The 18976-nt window shown below is 41.8% G+C and overlaps 3 protein-coding genes across 4 annotated transcripts in view; 2 read left to right on the top strand and 1 right to left on the bottom strand.

The window, feature by feature from the left end:
- Positions 1-759: 759 nt before the first annotated feature.
- Positions 760-4707, top strand: commd4 (COMM domain containing 4). The gene is made up of 8 exons (XM_067436250.1): positions 760-797; positions 1016-1087; positions 1185-1250; positions 1331-1370; positions 2830-2949; positions 3932-4012; positions 4094-4270; positions 4355-4707. Exons 1-8 carry the CDS (start codon positions 795-797, stop codon positions 4393-4395), a joined length of 600 nt encoding a protein of 199 aa, XP_067292351.1. The 5' UTR covers positions 760-794; the 3' UTR covers positions 4396-4707.
- Positions 4708-5104: 397 nt separating this feature from the next.
- On the top strand, positions 5105-14765 carry neil1 (nei-like DNA glycosylase 1). 2 transcript variants are annotated; one of them, XM_067435779.1, is made up of 12 exons: positions 5105-5195; positions 6330-6813; positions 9388-9507; positions 10073-10175; positions 10252-10345; positions 10532-10653; positions 11469-11496; positions 11571-11632; positions 11710-11893; positions 11983-12078; positions 12173-12269; positions 14623-14765. In XM_067435779.1, the coding sequence occupies exons 2-11, from the start codon at positions 6365-6367 to the stop codon at positions 12220-12222; spliced, it is 1308 nt and encodes a 435-aa protein (XP_067291880.1). In that variant the 5' UTR covers positions 5105-5195; positions 6330-6364; the 3' UTR covers positions 12223-12269; positions 14623-14765. The 2 variants fall into 2 exon arrangements, with proteins under 2 accessions (XP_067291880.1, XP_067291879.1); XM_067435778.1 differs by lacking the exon at positions 14623-14765 and having other exon boundaries at positions 5106-5195; positions 12173-12615.
- man2c1 (mannosidase, alpha, class 2C, member 1) overlaps positions 12751-18976 on the bottom strand; it is a 21670-nt gene continuing 15444 nt past the window's right edge. Inside the window, exons 22-26 of the mRNA XM_067435777.1 lie at positions 13970-14079; positions 13786-13865; positions 13571-13710; positions 13376-13479; positions 12751-13299 (exon numbers count right to left, since the gene is read on the bottom strand). Of these exons, the coding sequence (XP_067291878.1) occupies positions 13185-13299; positions 13376-13479; positions 13571-13710; positions 13786-13865; positions 13970-14079 (549 nt within the window). The 3' untranslated portion in view covers positions 12751-13184. The remainder of the gene's footprint in view (positions 13300-13375; positions 13480-13570; positions 13711-13785; positions 13866-13969; positions 14080-18976) is intronic.

Here is an 18976-nt window from a genome sequence, read left to right as displayed (position 1 = left end):
AAATTGAACATGGGTGACCATATTTTGATTTCTGAAAACCTGGACACTTGGCTTGGCAGTAGGCTCAAGTGAAACTTGAAATTTACTTATTAATTTCAATACATTTAAACTATATGCCTCTCTGTATGGATAGAAAATTGTTATGGGCCACTTTTTGTTAAATCACTTGGAGTTGGGACAATAATACAATAACATATATGCCTTTTCCGTGTGTTTTTATGATTAATAATGACTGTTTCTGATACTTTTGCGTTGAAATTATGTACTAAAATATAATTATTTAGGCCCTACAGTTGTGCCAACTTTTTTTGCACGAACAGTTTCAGGTAAAATGGGCCAGTACTGCAAAGGGAAATATTAATTTATCATCAATTTTAATTTGAAAACACAATTGCTTATACAGCCACATGACATTTAAACTGCATTAAACTAAGATAGTCATGTGTTCCATTAAAAATACACATTTTGGGGGCAAACCCACATATTCAATTGTGCAATTAAAAAAAGTCAATTTTGGCTTCCATATATTTGGAACAACAGGTGAAATATCCCTTTAAAATCGTGCAACCTTTAATTTGCATACTGCAAAGACGTTTATTAATTTCGCAAAATAGCTGAACACTTTGTCAATCAAAGCAGTCAAACACGAACTTAATTTAAAAGGGACGTTTTTTGATAGGATAAATATATAAACTCGGTTTTTACTCCAGTCCAGTAGGTGGCTGGTTTGCGATCTATCCATCATTACATAGGCCTACCAGAAGAAGAAGAAGAGCAGCTGATTGACTGTCAAAATGGTATTATCTTATTTCTTATTGAACGATAGCTGGGTTTATTTTGGTTTCACATTTGAAACAAATAAAGTTATAATACGTGTCTGCCTTGTTTTGTGGATAGTTAACGTCAATTTGTGTTATATTTTGTGGATAGCGCGCGCTAGTCGTCTAAGTTATTGTAAAAGCTGAGCAGAAGTAAATATTCTTCACTCTTTCTGCTCTTTCATCTCTTATTTCAGAGGTTCCGATTTTGTGGAGATCTAGACTGTCCTGACTGGGTCCTTGCAGAAATTAGCACCTTAGCTAGAATAGTAAGTGCGATTTGTCTAAATTTAATAGGCATCCCCTTTGACACTATCTGTCTAAAACTTAACTGTAAATAATATCCTTCATTGCTGTTCTTCACAGTCGAGCGTCAAGATGAAACTTCTGTGCGTTCAAGTCATCAAAGATCTGCTTGATGAAGGCATCGATGTAAGAGAGCACTGGCCACTGCTGCTATTTGTAAACTAAATGGATATTCCTCTAACTAGTGTATAATTATTTGTTTTTAGTATGATAAAGTTTCAAAGCTAACCGCAGATGCAAAATTTGGTGAGTAAAACCCAGTTTTGTCATGTATTCTCAGTAGTTGAATTAATAGTTGTGATGTGTGAAATAAAATTATTATTATAAATCAAATGTTTCAATACTTAACATTTTTATGTTATGGCTGATAATACATTTGATATTCAAATTATATTCTATATATATATATATATATATATATATATATATATATATATATATATATATATATATATATATTAAATTATATATAAATATAAAAACAAAAAAAGTAGTTTTAAATGCTACTAGTGAATTTTGGAATCACAGCATTATAATGTACAGTTTGGAAAAAATGGATATTGATTTTAAGATTTGCTAAAGATAACATTTAACATTGTTATTCAATTATAAGTGCTATTATGTGAGCATTAGATAACTGCAAAAGTCTAATTGTATTTTTTATATATAATAATAAGGAACTGAGCAACAATTTATTATATACCGTTCAAGTATAATGCTTTATAAGTAAAAAATAATGAATAAGTGACCAATAATTATTAAAAACTCTTTAATATTGACTAATATATCTGATATGTTACCAAAATAATTTTCACCACACAGGCATAACATAATGACCACCTTCCTAATATTCTGTTGGCCCCCCTTTTCCTGCCAGAACAGCCCTGACCTGTTGAGGCATGGTCTCCACTAGACCCCTGAAGGTGTGCTATGGTATCTTGCACCAAGATGTTAGCAGTAGATCTTTCAAGTCCTGTAAGTTGTGAGGTGGGGCCTCCATGGGCCATCCACGTGATATAAAAGAAAACATGTTTAATCAGACCAGGCCACATGCTTCCATTGCTCCGTGGTCCAGTTCTGCTGCTCACTGTTGTTGCTTCCTTCCGGTGGACAAGGGTAAGCATGGGCACCCTGTCTGCAGCCCCATACACAACAAACAGTGATGCACTGTGTATTCTGACACCTTTCTATCAGATTCAGCATTAGCTTCTTGAGCAATTTGAGCTACAGTAGCTCGTCTGTTTATTTGGACCACACAGGCCAGCCTTCGCTCCCCACGTGCATCAATGAGCCTTGACCGCCCATGACCCTGTCACTGGTTCACCACTGTTCATTCCTTGGGGCACTTTTGATGGATACTGACCACTGCAGACCAGGAACACCCCACAAGAGCTGCAGTTTTGGAGATGTTCTGATGTCTAGCCATCACAATTTGGGCCTTGTCAAACTCACATAAATCCTTACACTTGCCTGTTTTTCTGCTTCTAACACATCAACTTTGAGGAAAAAATGTTCACCTGCTGCCTAATATATCCCAACAGTGCTGTGATGAAGAGATAATCTGTGTTGTTCACTTCACCTGTCATAATGTTATGCCTGATCAGTGTATATGTCCTGCAGTGTATATGTCCCTACATAAATGTCTTGTCTGTTGGCTGTATGTATTTTATGCCATATCTCTTGCTAATTAGTATTTGTTTTTCAGAAATTGGAGATATTAAAGCCAGTGTAGCTGTGCTGAGTTTCATTCTGTCCAGTGCTGCTAAACATGATGTAGACAGTGAATCTCTCTCCAGTGAACTACAGCAGCTTGGCCTGCCTAAAGGTAAGGATATGCACTTTATAATTGTTTTTTACTTTATACTAAAGTGCTATTCCCCATTATGCTATTCTATAGGTTTCTAATTTTGTTTTTAATATTTATGTATGCATGCTCCTGCAATATGTTTACATGCATCCCAGGTCAAAAACACTTTAATTATCTCATAATATACACTGCAGTATGCCGTCTTTCCTCTCAGTGTCTGAAACGGTTTGATCAAAGATTTGGTCTCTAGTCTAGAGCCTGACCGATATGTTTTTTGGGATGCCAATATTAGGGTGTAAAAAATCAGATATTGATATATCGGCTGATATTCTTGTATATTATAGTACAGTACCAGTCAATAGTTTGGAAACGTTTTCCCATTGGTGTGTCTAAACTTTTGACTGCTACTGTATATAGAATACAGCATATACATAAACACATGTTTTACAATGATAACTCAAATGTGGTGAGCAAACACTTATAATGACGTTACAAAGATATGTAATGGAGACAGTGTATTTAACAATACACTTTATTATCCAAAATGAATACAACACAGAACCGACTGTGTTTATGATGGGCATTTTGACTTGCACGTGTCCGATTAAGCTCAAAATGTAAGTCGATGTCCCTGTAATAACAGACCGGCCTCGAACCTCACATACTTTTGAAAATCCTACTTGTTACTTGTGCTAAGCGCTCATTGTCACAGTTGTAAACACAACAGCATTCTTCTTCCTCAGGGGCGTTTGGCATCACGGCATTTGTTTCCAGACGGACCCTAGGTTGGCATTATGCATATTTGTTATAAATCTATGTATATTCAATCAAGAAGTAAGGAATTACTGATGGCACGTTTCAGGAATCGGTTCTTTCTTTTGGAAACTGTGCAGACCTTTTACATTCATAAACAGCTACATTACACACTACATGAAAGGTTATATCTGAAAAATCATAATGGAGCACTTTAAAGCTTTCATCATTTATGTGTTCGTTTTAGAGCACACCACAGGACTGTGTAAATCATACGAGGATAAGCACAGTGCTCTACAGGAAAAACTGAGGGAGAGCAGCCTACGATGTGAGTATAACCAATTAAAAAAAAGAAAGCTAGGAAATTAATTTAAATATAATATTCTGATCCATCCATGCCATGTGTCAGTGGGTCGTCTGGAGGCGGTGAACTGGCGTGTGGATTACACCCTGAGCTCCAGCGAAATAAAGCAAGTGAATGAACCCACAGTCCAGCTCAGACTTCAGGCTCAGGACCCCGAGACCGACTCCACAGAGACCACCGTTGTCTCCATCACTGCCGACAAGTTCAGAGTCCTGCTAACAGGTGGCCGAGTCATTTTCCCTCTGCGATCAGTATTTATATATTGTATTATGCATCTTGTAAATGTCCTTATTTTTGTTTTTGCAGAGCTCAAACAAGCACAGACTATGATGAATGCACTACAGTGAGCCAGTCATCCTTTGTTGAATAGTATTGATGTGCACACAGGCTTCTCTGAAAGAAGAGAACAATGTTTTTCTTACATAATGTATTTTGCTGAGGCCTTTACACGCTGATTTGTCACATGTTGTTGCTCAAATTGAGCACTGACTTTTTGGAACCGACGTCACTAGAAACTTAATTTGATCACGTGTTGAATGTCATCCAGAGAACAAAAAGCTCTTAGTGATTTATCTTATCTCATGTATTTGTCTTAATATCATGTGTATTTTTGTTAATTGTTGTGTTTCTTTTGCTTTAAAAAATAAATAAATGTAATAACAATTCAGTGTCCTTCACATTACTGCACATTTCAGGACCCTTAAAGTTACAGCGTCTTTGTTAATTAATTAATTAATTAATTATTATTATTATTATTTTGCAATTTACTGTTAAAGGGGAATGGCATATCTTTAAAATGCAAATACATACTATTTATAGTTTATTCCGATATTTTATTTATTACTCAGCCCTGGATCTTATATCCTGAATTCCACCTTGGATTTACTGTTCGAGATTAAAGTAGTTTCGTGTACAGCAAAAATGGTAAAAACAAAAAAACAACAACAAAAAACAACTACAATGAACTGTGTAAACTATTTCATTTGAAAGTTTGAAGTTTAAGGAAAGTGCCCAGACTATGCTCTCAGAGTCGGGGAAAAAAAGAAAGAAATAAACTACAACTCCCATGATCCTCCCGTCTCGTTTCATAAATATTAGCATACCCCGCGTGTTTCCACGATCATGTAACATACATCAAGGAGCAAAGGTGAGTTGGTGTACTATTCATTGAATTTAACCAGCGATTTACTAAACGTGATCTTACTTGCTATTTTTGAGCACACGTTCCTTAGCAAAAATACATGAACTTTGCATGCAGCATGTAAACATCCATGTGGTTGCTTAGCACTTACGGCAGAGTTTCATAACAGCATCGTTCAACATAAGGGAAGGATTGTAAACTAACACTTATCAGATGCTCTCCACTGGTGTACAATACATAGTCATATTATCTAGGTGTCCCAGTTTATCTATTATTGTCCACTTTGGCGTCCTTTGTTTTAAGCAGAGGCACAAATACCCGTTACTAAATAATTTCAACCGCCGAATGGGTGACATTTGATTGTAACTTCAAAATTAAACTTGTATAGATATATGTTTTAAACACTAAATCTAATTCTATACATTTAACTACTCAAAATGTGTATTGGTCAATCTCAAGTAACTTTATTATTGTCACGTGACATTTAAAAAAAGCATGTTTAAAGGGATAGTTCACTCAAAAATGTTATGTTCATCTGCTTACCCTCAGGGCATCCAAGATGTAGGTGTCTTTGTTTCTTCAGTAGAACACAAATTAAGATTAAGATTTTTAACTTCAACCGGTGCACTGTGCCAGTCGTATGCATGTCAATGGGGTGTAATTCTATGAGAGTAAAAAAAAAAAAACTAACATGCACAAATAACTTCAAATTAAACCCTGCAATTCGTGACAAAACATTAATGTCTTAAGACACGAAACGATCAGTTTGTGTGAGAAACCGAACAGTATTTATATAATTTTTGACCTCAAATACAACACTGTACAACAGAACGCCATCACTCCAGCTGGATGAGGTCAAAATACATGAATCAAAAACAACTAGAAAATAAAGCAATTAATTTAGTTTGATTTCCTGAAGTTTAAAATCTGATTCTTCATTTTCTGAAGGTTAAGTGCTAATTCTTTCACTGATCATTTGTTGAGAGAAAAAAAGATACGTTTTTAATTTCGGCATTGAATGAAAGTTGAACTTTCTTCCCTGTCACTATCCAAGTGAATTGGCTTCTCTATCAAGAACAATTTGTGGAAAGTCTCTAGTGTAACAACATCCTGAAGTTAACCCAATTTTGTTTTGTTTAGGTTTTTCAACAGCCACCTCCCTTTCATGTTGGAGAATGCCGGAAGGTCCTGAGCTCCATTTGGCTAGCCTGTTTGTCAACAGGATGTGTGAAGGGCTTGTCTTTACTGGAGCCGTGGAGAAATCTGAAGTGAATAAAAACCCTGAAGTCCCTTTCTGCTGCGATGCCTACTGCATCAAAGCCCAGTCCAGAGGAAAAGAAGTCAGACTCACACTCGCACCCATTAAAAATGATGATGACAGTAAACGCAAGGTCGGTAACCAGCAGCCGATGGATGTGGTTTTCCGATTTGGGATGTCAGGGTTTTTCCGCTTCACCTCAGTAGATGAACTTCCGAAACATGCCCACCTGCGGTTCTACACTAATGAGACCCCATGCAGGGTTCTGAGTTTTGAGGACACGCGCAGATTTGGCAGCTGGCACCCAAATGGGACTTGGCAGAAAGACAGAGGGCCTTGCGTCATGTTCGAGTACGAGAGCTTCAGGTGAGGGAGGAAAATGTTTCCCAATGCACTGAACTCTTATAATCATTGCATTCATTAAATATTATGTGCTATATAAATATAATTTAGCTTGGTTTCTGGTAAGATAGCAGGAAGTGTACACAGTAAAAGCAATTGCAAATTGCATGATTCGATTTAGTTCCACAAGCTTGTGATTCAACTCAATTCAATTATTTTGGATATATATCAAGTAAATCATGTCAGTTTTTCTCAAGAAAAAAATAAATCTCAGTGAATGCAGTAAACTGTACTGAAAACCCTGTCAGTACATGACCACTGATTTATACAAACATTTAAATTGCACATCAGTATTTATAATAATGTTATTATAGAAATTAATCACATAATTAAGTTTCTACTCCAAAATAACATTTAAACGATAGCTGTCATAACAAAAAAAAAGGCTTTTATTATGGATTTATTCATCTTATCAGGCATAACATTTATCACTAATGTTCTGTTGGTCCCACTTTTGCTGCCAAAACAGCCCTGACCCATCGAGGCATGGATTTCACTAGACTCCTGAAGGTGTGCTGTTGTATATGGCACCAAGATGTTAGCAGCAGATCTTTTTTAGTCCTGTAAATAAATAGTGAGGTGGGACCTCCATGGATTGAACTTGTTTGTTCAGCACATCCCACAGATGCTCGATTGGATTGAGATCTGGGGAATTTGGAGGCCAAGTCAACACCTCAAACCCGTCGTAGTGCTCCTCAAATCATTCCTGAACCATTTTTGCTTTGTGGCAGGATGCATTATCCTGCTGAAAGAGGCCACAGCCACCAGGGAATACTGTTTCCATGAAAGGGTGTACATGGTCTGCAATAATGCTTAGGTAGGTGGTACGTGTCAAAGTAACATCCTCATGGATGGCAGGACCAAAGGTTTCCCAGCAGGATACTGCCCAAAGCATCACACTGCCTCCGCCGGCAAGCGATGCACACGCACCCGGTCATCGACGTGATGTAAAAGAAAATGTGATTCATCAGACCAGGCCGCCTTCTTCCATTGCTCTGTGGTCCAGGTCTGATGCTCACATGCTCACTCTTGGCACTTTCTGCGGTGGACAGGGGTCAGCATGGGCACCCTGACTGGTTGGTGTCTATGCAGCTCCATACACAACAAACTGTAATGCACTGTGTATTCTCACACCTTTCAATCAGAACCAGCATTAACTTCTTGAACAAATTGAGCTACAGAAGCTTGTCAAGTTTGATCGGACCACACGGCCAACTTTCAGTCCTCATGTGCATCATTGAGCCTTGACCACCCATGACCCTTTTGCTGGTTCACCACTGTTCCTTCTTTGGACCACTTTTGATGGATACTGACCACTGCAGACCAGGAACACCCCACAAGAGCAGCAGTTTTGGAAATGCTCTGACCCAGTCGTATAAGTCACTCAAATACTTAAGCTTGCCTATTGTTTTTGCTTCTAACACATCAACTTTAAGAACAAAATGTTCACTTGCTGCCTAATATATCCCACCCACTAACAGTGATGTGATGAGATAATCTGTGTCCTTCACTTCAACTGTCAGTGGTTGTAGTTATGCCTGATCAATGTATATTAACTACAAAAGAACAGATTAAGAAAAAAAAAGTAATAGTGAATATATTAACAAAATGCTCCTCTCTAGAGTTACTTTTTCTTCTTAACTATTGAGTTATGGTGAAGTAGGACAGCTTCAATATATGTTACATGTCATTGTTTACAAGCTGTTTCTATTGGCCTTTCCACAAATGAAACCCATAAAAAAGTGCCAAAAGCGGTATTGAAATAGTTATTTTCAACCCAATAATTTTTTGGTTCATGATGTGTCTTCAACATTGTGATGTACAATTCGATTAATTGCTGTTACCAATCATGTAGTTACATCTTGGAAATGTGCATGATCGTTTAGTTTAGTTAGTTTATTTATTCATATAGCGCCTTATAGGCTACATTAGTAGTCCCAAGGTGCTGTACCTTACAATGGAGAACAAAAGAAACAAGACAAAACATAAAAACATCCATATACTAGCCAAAAATATTAAAATGCCAGAGCACAAATATGATCTAAAATGATCCTTAAAGTCATGGAAGCTCTAACATCCAGTGGCAGATTATTCCAGTCATGGAACAGCGACAGAAAAAGCACGATCACCCTTCAGTTTGAGTCACTACAATAGTCTAGACTGGGGAAAATATAGGCATAGACAACTTTTTCCAGGTCCCTGGCTGGAAGATTTGGTTTCAGTTTGGCTATTGTCCTTAAAAAAAAGAAGCAATTACAAACCACCGTCTTTATCTGTTGATTGAATATGAGGGATGAGTCAAAAATGACTCCTCATTAACTCGATCATGCAGATCCACCTTCTTAATTTATCATTTACCATATGGCTACAAGCTGAGCAACCAAAATGAATAACCTCTGTATATAGGATATCAGACATAATGTGACACTGGTGTAGTAGTTTGATGCTACTGTCAGTGGAGATACGATTAATATGGAAGGCAGGGCCAGTTTACAATGCTATAAGTTGAAAACCTATATGTGTGTTTAAATATTTCAGGGAGAATGTTCTTTCAAATCTGTCTGACAAGGCATTTGACAAACCCATCTGTGAGGCGCTTTTAAATCAGAAGTATTTCAACGGGATCGGGAACTATCTTCGAGCAGAGATTTTGTTCAGGTAACTCAATTTCCAATGTTTTCGATGTTCGTAATATGTATCACAACTTCTTTATTGAAATGAATAAAACCAGGTTGTCTAGTTGATAAATCCCCCATTTCTTTACTTAATTGTACATAAAGCCATTGGATTTTTTTCTCTTTGATGGCCTACTGTAGACTGGGTACACCCAGCCCGATCTGCCTGTGATTTGTTTTCACCCTGCAGCTCAGGCTGGAAAGCTGTACATATTTTTTTCCTGCTTCGGTTACAATTTTGCGGGGACCAATCACAAACTGGCTTGTCCGCACTATTTGCGAGTTTTAACACAATGACGGATAGAGAAGTGATGGATCGTTGGTCTGATTGGTTAAAGGACTATCCAATTGCGTAGAGTCATTCGAACTATGCCCGTTGATCACACACCTTGCAGTAGAAAATACAGAGCAGACTCCTCAGGCCAGTGTTCAATCTTAAAAGATTGAGCTTGGTCTGGTGATAGCCAGACAAGGCCTACTGTCATGCCAATCTAAATTTGATTATGAGTAAAAAGGAACTGATTGTTTTCCCCACACATCCTTTTCAGATTACAAATCCCCCCATTTGCGAAGGCACGAACGGTTTTAGAGGGAATCGAGCTGAAAGACAAGGATAAAAAGAAGATAAAAAAGGAGATTACAGTTTTAGAGGTGAAGAATCTGACACTATTGCCAGTGATAGGCCCTTTGTTTGGCATAAATCATGGCTTTGTTTTGTCTCATTCAGACAACAGATACAGCTGGTAAGAAGGGGGTGAAGGTTGAGAACCCAGACCTCCTGTCTTTGTGTCATGCTGTTCCCTTAGAGGTGGTGAAATTGGGTTAGTTTACACTGCATCCCACTGATATATTCATTTATCGACTGCTATTTTGCACATCTGAGTATGATGGTAAATCACGTTCTGAATAACCTCAGATTTGTAGTCTTAGTGTCAGTGACATTGCCTTTTTAGCTTCTGATCGGTATTCATGCAACTGATTTTTTCACTTTGTTTTTATATAATTAGGTGAAAATGGCTATAAACCAGCAAAGGGTGAATATTCTGTGCTACAAGCCTGGATGCAATGTTACTCTGTGGATGGAATGAACTCACTAAGTGACCACAATGGACGGACCATTTGGTTCAAAGTATGTAAATCTTTGTAAAATAGTAATTCTAAACCTGGAAACCATTAGGTGACATATTTATAGTAGTGCTAACTAATTAATCGCATATTTTTTTGAGACCGACTCCAGCTCCTTATTTGCCAAATTCCACCTTAAAAATGTTGAATTGTTGTTAACCCCACCCCTCATTGCTTTTGGCTTTGTTTTTTTTAAGGAACAGAAGTACTAGAAATATGAGGTTGTGAATTGGGCGGCATTTTCATTAAACAGTAAAAATATAAATGGTCTTTTTTAAAAGTGTACGCTAATTCAACCAGTACTTTTGTATTTAATCTCTCTTTCTTACTAAATTATGTTAGGTCACTATATATATCACTACCAAAAATTGAAGCCCTAAAAAGTAATCCACAAGACTCCGGGGGCCTTCTGAAGTGCCTCTTATTTTATTAACATTAATGACAGACAGGAGTGGATATATTAGGCTTCTGTCACTTTATGACTTGACACAAATCTGACATGCATCCCATCTCAGACCTAATTTAACTCATTTAAGACTACGCTTGTGAAAGTACTTGACAAAACAGCCATTTTGGCAAAATTGTGTTTTTGTCCGTTCAATCGCTGTCTGAAGCAGCTTTCTGTGCACACAAATCACATACGTGACACGTGTCTTGTGGCATTTGAATGGTTTAAAAGCATTTGCTTCTTATATTATGTTCAATATTTTTAAAGTGTTCACTGAAATAAATTATTGCATGCACGTGTTAACGTGTTTATTCTGACAGTACTAATCTAGAATTCTATTTAATTTAGTTTAAATGTTTGCTTTGTTTCAGGGGGATCCTGGTCCTATGGTCCCTAAAGGTAAACTCAATGTAAACAGATGATTGACTCCTAAGAATATTCGTTACTTATAACTAAAAATTATTTTCCATTAGGTGCCAAATCTCGCAAAATAAAGTGGAAAATACAGAAAGATCACGATTATACCGATTCAAAGGTGAAAAGCAGTTACCTTTTTTTGATACTTTGTTTCATGAACAGATACAAGAACATTAAATGTCTGCTTCACTCTAGAAAGCCAAAAAGACACATGCTGACAGCACTGCAGTAGAAAAGCCTGGGAAGGAAAAGGACGACATAAAGAAAGAAAGTGCAACGTTTAAAGCACAAAGGCAGAAAAAAGACACAAAAAGGGTCAGTATGAAACCTGCAGATGAGAACAATAAGTCGAAAAAACAAGGAAAGAGAAGCTCAAAAGGTTAGAATCTTACATTCACCATTTGTATGGCCTACTTTCAGTTTTAGTATTTAGACCCTGATTTCACTTCAATTTTGTCCTCTTTTAAGTTCCTCCAAGGGCTGGAGCTAACCAAAAAAAAGGCAAACATGTGAAGGAAGTGATCAAAAGGAAATCAGTCACCTGCAGGAAAAGTTCAACAAAAGGTATGAACTCAGTCTTGTCCTTTTAATACAGAAGCTGACTGTGCTCAGAGAGTCTTGTGTTGTTGACTAAGTCTTTCTCTGGATTCTTTTGTAGCAATGCCAAAACGGAGAAGTAGTGGCACAAGACAAGGCCGTTCCAGATGACTCAAATCTGAATACATTTTCCAAAGTATATACATCCGCAAATTACTGTAAGGGACCACCCAGACCATATTTATATTCAGATTAGACTTCATAATCTATTTTTCAACAAAAAATAAATATGTATACAAATAATAACACAATTACCTAACCTATATCAAAAAAATATTTTCTTTGATGCTATTTCAATTGCCAATTTCTTTTCCTAAAATGTCACTTACAAAGAAAGTTGAGGAAATAAAAACAGGATTTTTGTATGTTACAGAAGTATGTAAAACTTTTATTAAATTTTTACACAAATAATTAAGCTCATGTGAAAAGTTTTTTTTTTCTCCAAAAATGATCACAGCTAGGGATTTAAAGGGTTAGTTCACCCAAAAATTAAAATATCCCATAATTTACTCACCCTTAAGCCATCATAATCAGAGTTATATATAAAATAAAATATCCTGGCTCTTTCAAGCTTTATAATGGCAGCCCAAAAAGTGCATCCATCCATTATAAAAGTAATCCACATGACTCCAGTGTGTTTATAAAGGACTTCTAAAGTGAATCGATGGGTTTGTGAAAAAAAAAGAATTCATATTTAACACGTTATAAAGTAAAATATCTATCCTCTGGCACACCACTTTCTGTAGCTAGATATTTTACTTATAAAGTTTTAAATATGGATATTTTTCTTACACAAACCCATTGATTCCCTTCAGAAGGCTTTTATGAACACCCGGAGCCGTGTGAATTACTTTTATAATGGATACATGCACTTTTTTGGGCTGCCATTATAATGTTTGGAAGAACCCAAACATTTTTTAATATAACTCTGAGTGTATTCGTATTCTTCTGAAAGAAGAACGTCATGTACACCTAGGATGGCTTGAGGGTGAGCAAATCATGTGCTACTTTTTATTTTTGGGTGAACTATCCCTTTAAGTACCTGCATCATAACTGATATGGATTTACATGGTTCACTGTATAATTAAGAGGAGAGATCTGATCTGAAAGGGTTTGAACGATAAGGATATTCCAGAGGTGGTCTTTGACACAGGAAAGCTGGGATCAGGACGCTCCAAGAGATCACAACTGTAAAGACAGTACACTATGAGTTATTGTTCTTGACAATACACAATGCATGCTAATGTTATGCTGATGTACTCACTGCCAGGCCTCTTTCACTGTAAGGGAAGTTGACAAAGTCGCCGTCACGCTGCTTCCGTGAGACTCATAGAGGCGAATAAGAATGGCATTCTCTTTTCTTTCCGCCTGTGAGAATAAAGGAAACAGTTTGTAATGACACAGTGGGCAAAATTCCGTTAGAAAAAGGTTAGCGTCAGGACATTTGATGAATGGGCACCTGTTTTATGGTCTCCAGGATGACGGCAGGCGAATTTACAGAGAACGCACTCGAGGGTTCAGAAATGACGCCACGATAGACACGGAGCGGGAAGTTCAGGTTGTGGGCATGCTGGATAACTGAAGCTTCCTGGAAGGGGCCTTTTTAGACACATTGATTTTATTCATGGCTGTCTGGAAATGATTTATAATATTTTAAATATGAGATGTACCAACCTGAATGTGGCATTAATGCATAGGTAAAATTATGACTCCCCATATCTGCATTGGCATCTGGTGCTTTTGGCGCCCTCAATCTGTGGGAGAAAAACAGCGGTGTTAGCAAAACTTCTTAATGACCTGTCTGTACATCTGTGAGAAAGATAATGGCGTGTTTGTTCATTCTGTGTGGGAAGCTTACAGAGACAAGGTCATGATGTTTTCATGGACCGAGTAGCCATATTTGGAGTCGTTAAGAAGAGCCACGCCAAAGCCATGCTCAGACAGATCAGCCCATTTGTGTCCCCACACCTATTAAATAAACCATAAATTCATACATTACGTAAAGTTCTCTAAAAGAACATTACACCACAGTTATAAAGAGGAGGGATGGCAGCTGCTGAAAAACCCATGGGAGACAAAAGAAAAAAAGAATAGGAATTATCATCAGCAAAACTTGAAATGGCTCAGTGATTTACTGCAGAGCAAGTCTAAACACAATCAAATATTAGTGTCACTGTCACTTTATAGTGGATGATAGTCACTCTCACTTTATAGTGGATATAGTGGACAGTGGTGGGTGAATCAAAGTATTGATTTTGAAGATGATAGTTTTGAGTATATCTTTGAGATGGCGAATATGAGCCAGATGCTGAATGTACTGAAATGAGCTCTGATGAGGACAGTGATGATGCTAGTAAGCATCTGCTCAAACTGAACCCTTCCAAATTTCAAAAGGTAACTGTGGCAAGGGGGGCGTGGTTCAGCGAGGTCTGCAGCGGGAGAGAGAGCCGCGGGACGAGCGGTAAGTGAGTGGGTTGGAAGCAGATTAATAACACCTGTCTCTCGTTCCAGTAATGAGCGCGGAGAGGGGATAAAACCTAGGTGGAACCGGAGATCGAGGAGAGAGAGAGGGACTGCTGACGCGACACACCCTCACACCCACGGACATTGAGTTGTGAGACACGTTGACCCGGAAGCGGAACGTTTAACCGGAACCCGGAAGTGACTGAGAGAAATACACACTGGCAATAGCCGTGTGAAGAGACTGAGTTTTTGTTCTAATAAAGAGAAGCGTCAGCAGTCAAACCGACCCCCTTGTCCTCTTCCTTCCTTACACAAACGAACTTTATCACACTGGTGCCGAAACCCGGGAAGGAAGTAGGACAGCGCCGCCGCCATGACAACGCCCTCCGCCTCGCCATTTGCGGACATCATCACCTCCCTCGCGGTCCTCCACCAAGACCAACATCAGGCAATGCTGGACCTGCGGGCAGACCAGGAGCGCCGCTTCGAGGCGATTGTCCGCGGCCAGCAAGAGGACCGCGAGCGGTTCCGGAGCTGGATGGATCGGGAGGTTCGCGCCGAAGCCGCCGGGCGGGCTAGCGCATCGGTCCACGTGCCCCTCCACAAGATGGGGCCAGAGGACGATCCGGAGGCCTTCATAGACCTCTTCCAGAAGACCGCGGAGGCCTCCGGCTGGCCCCGGGCACAGTGGCCGGTGCGCCTCATTCCATTACTAACAGGAGAAGCCCAGGCGGCCGCCCAACATCTGCCGGTAGCGAACCTCCTGAAGTACGAGGATCTAAAAAGGGCCATCCTACAGCGGGTCGGTCGGACCCCGGAGCAACACCGCCAGAGGTTCCGCTCCCTGGAATGGGGCGAGGCCGGCCGACCCTTCGCTATGGCCCAACAGCTCCGGGACTCGTGCCGCAGATGGCTCTTGGCCGGCGGAAGCGACGTGGACCATATCATCGATCTGGTGGTGCTGGAGCAATTCATCACTCGGCTCCCAAGAAAGACCGCCGAGTGGGTCCAGTGCCACCGGCCCACGTCGCTGGAGACGGCCATCCAGCTGGCGGAGGACCACCTGGTGGCGTGCCCGGGGGTCGGCGAGCCCTCACTAACTTCTCACTCTCTCTCTCCCCCCTCTGTCTCTCCCTCTCGCCCTGTCCCTCTCCCCAGGTCCCGTCCTCCCCCTCTCCCCAGGTCCCGTCCTCCAGGCCCTCCTCGCGTTCCCCCCAGAGGTCGGGGTGGGATGGGCCCAGGACCGTCCGGGAGTTCGCGGGCTCCGCCCAGGGGGGCGGGGCCGCTGGGGGCGGGTGGCGACAATGGCTCCGGTTTCACACCCTCCCCGCGCTCATTTTCCAACCCACTCCCCGCCGCAGGGGTGGCGGGTAAGCCTGGTCTGGCCTGCTGGCGGTGCGGTGATCCGGATCATTTTGTGGACCGATGTCCGAGGATGGACATCGGGACAATGATCCGGATCCCGGACGTCCAGCGGACCACCCCCGATCAAGCAGGAGAGTACCAAATTCCTGTAAGTATCAAGGGGGGTACATATCAGGCCTTGGTGGATTCAGGATGTAACCAAACCTCGATCCATCAAAGCCTGATGCAGCCTGGGGCATTGGATACAAGCCGCATGGTTAAGGTGCGGTGTGTGCACGGGGATGTGGTGGAATATCCGGTTGTCCCAGTCACGATACAGTTTAGGGGGAAAAAGCATAGTGTTGAGGTGGCGGTTAGTTCCCACCTCCGGCATCCGCTAATTCTGGGGACGAATTGGCCCGCCTTTTCGGCATTATTGGGGTCGTTATGCGCGGATGCCGCTTGGGAAAACAAGGCTAGGAACGGGGCGGTGCGAGTGCAGGTTGGCGAGACTGATACGGGACCCTTGGGAACAGCTTCAGAGGAACCGAGCGGGGTCGAGAGACTGATTCTCTCGGACCGCGATGACTTCCCTCTGGAGCAGTCTCAAGATGAGACCCTAAAACATGCATTTCAGCAGGTCCGCTCTATCGACGGTCAGTCTCTCCAACCCGCATTGCCCGTCACGTATCCTTATTTTGCCATAATTAAGGATCGGTTGTATCGAGTGACCCAAGACACTCAGACAAAAGTGGATACAACCCAGTTATTAGTACCAAAGAGCCGCCGGGAAATGCTTTTCCAGGCGGCTCACTCGAACCCGATGGCGGGCCACCTGGGGCAGGCGGCCACACTGAATCGCTTAATGACCCGAATTTTTTGGCCAGGCATTCATGACAATGTGCGCAGGTGGTGCGCGTCTTGCCCTGAATGTCAGTTGGTGAATCCACTGGCCGCCCCAAAAGCGCCATTGCGCCCCCTTCCATTAATGCAGGTCCCCTTCGAGAGAATTGCGATGGACCTCATCGGGCCATTAGAGCGATCCGCACGCGGACATCGTTTTGCGTTAGTCATCGTGGACTACGCAACACGATATCCGGAGGCAGTGGCTCTCCACAACATCTCCGCGAAGAGTGTTGCGGACGCACTGTTTCGTCTGATCTCCCGAGTGGGGATTCCGAAAGAAATCCTCACTGATCAAGGCACGGCGTTTATGTCACGCACGATGAGCAAACTCTACGGATTATTGGCCATTAAATCCATTCGAACAAGCGTCTATCACCCACAAACGGACGGCTTGGTCGAACGATTTAATCGCACTCTTAAATCCATGATCCGTAAGTTCGTACAGGAAGACGCCAAAAATTGGGATCGGTGGTTAGAACCCCTCTTATTTGCCGTGCGGGAGGTTCCACAAGCCTCCACGGGGTTTTCCCCCTTCGAGCTTCTCTACGGGCGACAGCCACGGGGGGTGCTGGACGTCCTACGAGAAACTTGGGAGGAGGGACCTTCTTTGGCCCAAAACGAAATTCAGTACGTCATGGACTTGCGAACAAAACTCCACACCTTGGGGCGGCTATCTAGGGAGAATTTGTTGCAAGCCCAGGACCGCCAGAGCCGGTCATATAACAGGGGTACAAAACTACGCAAATTCACACCGGGAGAGAAAGTGCTCGTTCTACTCCCTAAGACTGCCGCAATTGCAACCTGTCCGAGGCCCAAGACCAAAAAGGAGGCAAGACAGTTTTTGGGGCTGGCGGGATATTATAGACGGTTTATACCAAATTATTCGGACCTCACCAGCCCTTTGACTGATCTTACTAGAAAGGGGCTACCAGATACGGTCCAGTGGACGGAGCCGTGTCAACAGGCTTTTACCCAAGTGAAGGCTGCTCTATGTGGCGGGCCGCTTTTACACTCCCCTGACTTTTCTCTCCCTTTCTTGTTGCAGACTGACGCGTCGGACAGGGGGCTGGGCGCAGTCCTGGCCCAGGAGGTGGAGGGGGGAGAGCGGCCGGTGCTGTACATTAGCCGTAAGCTCTCCAAGAGGGAAGCTAAGTACAGCACCATAGAGAAGGAGTGTTTGGCCATCAGATGGGCCGTTCTCACTCTCCGCTATTACCTCCTGGGGCGGGAGTTCACCCTCTGTTCGGACCACGCTCCTCTCCAATGGCTCCACCGCATGAAGGATACCAACGCGCGGATCACCCGTTGGTATCTAGCTCTTCAGCCGTTTAAATTCAAGGTGGTCCACAGGCCGGGCGCTCAGATGGCTGTGGCCGATTTCCTCTCCAGAAATGGGGGGGGATGGGGGGGGGGCTGCAGGCCGGACGGCTCCCCGGCCTGAGTCGGGCGGTGGGGGTATGTGGCAAGGGGGGCGTGGTTCAGCGAGGTCTGCAGCGGGAGAGAGAGCCGCGGGACGAGCGGTAAGTGAGTGGGTTGGAAGCAGATTAATAACACCTGTCTCTCGTTCCAGTAATGAGCGCGGAGAGGGGATAAAACCTAGGTGGAACCGGAGATCGAGGAGAGAGAGAGGGACTGCTGACGCGACACACCCTCACACCCACGGACATTGAGTTGTGAGACACGTTGACCCGGAAGCGGAACGTTTAACCGGAACCCGGAAGTGACTGAGAGAAATACACACTGGCAATAGCCGTGTGAAGAGACTGAGTTTTTGTTCTAATAAAGAGAAGCGTCAGCAGTCAAACCGACCCCCTTGTCCTCTTCCTGGCTTACACAAACGAACTTTATCACAGTAACACAATATGCTTTATTTTAAACTTCTGTAATTGTTACTCTAATAAAAGGAGAGTTTCTATTATCGCGACCATCCGCGAGATCCATCTGTGTTAGATATAGATCCGAGTTTATGATTTAAGCTAAAGATTCAAGATTTAAGACATCATATTGGGTCGATATTATTGGTGCTAGCACAGGTTACTGAAATGTACACTTGGCTTGATGTGAACTTGGGAATCTTGCAGCCAATGCTCACATAAGTCCACATGGCCAACAAGACTGTAAGGTGTCCCATTTATATTTGTGTTTCTAAGGC

This window comes from Pseudorasbora parva, chromosome 25 (assembly GCF_024679245.1).
Source record: "Pseudorasbora parva isolate DD20220531a chromosome 25, ASM2467924v1, whole genome shotgun sequence".
In the NCBI taxonomy this organism is placed as follows: domain Eukaryota; kingdom Metazoa; phylum Chordata; class Actinopteri; order Cypriniformes; family Gobionidae; genus Pseudorasbora; species Pseudorasbora parva.
Note: the sequence above shows the minus strand (reverse complement) of the source record. Positions and strands in the feature narration are given on the sequence as shown.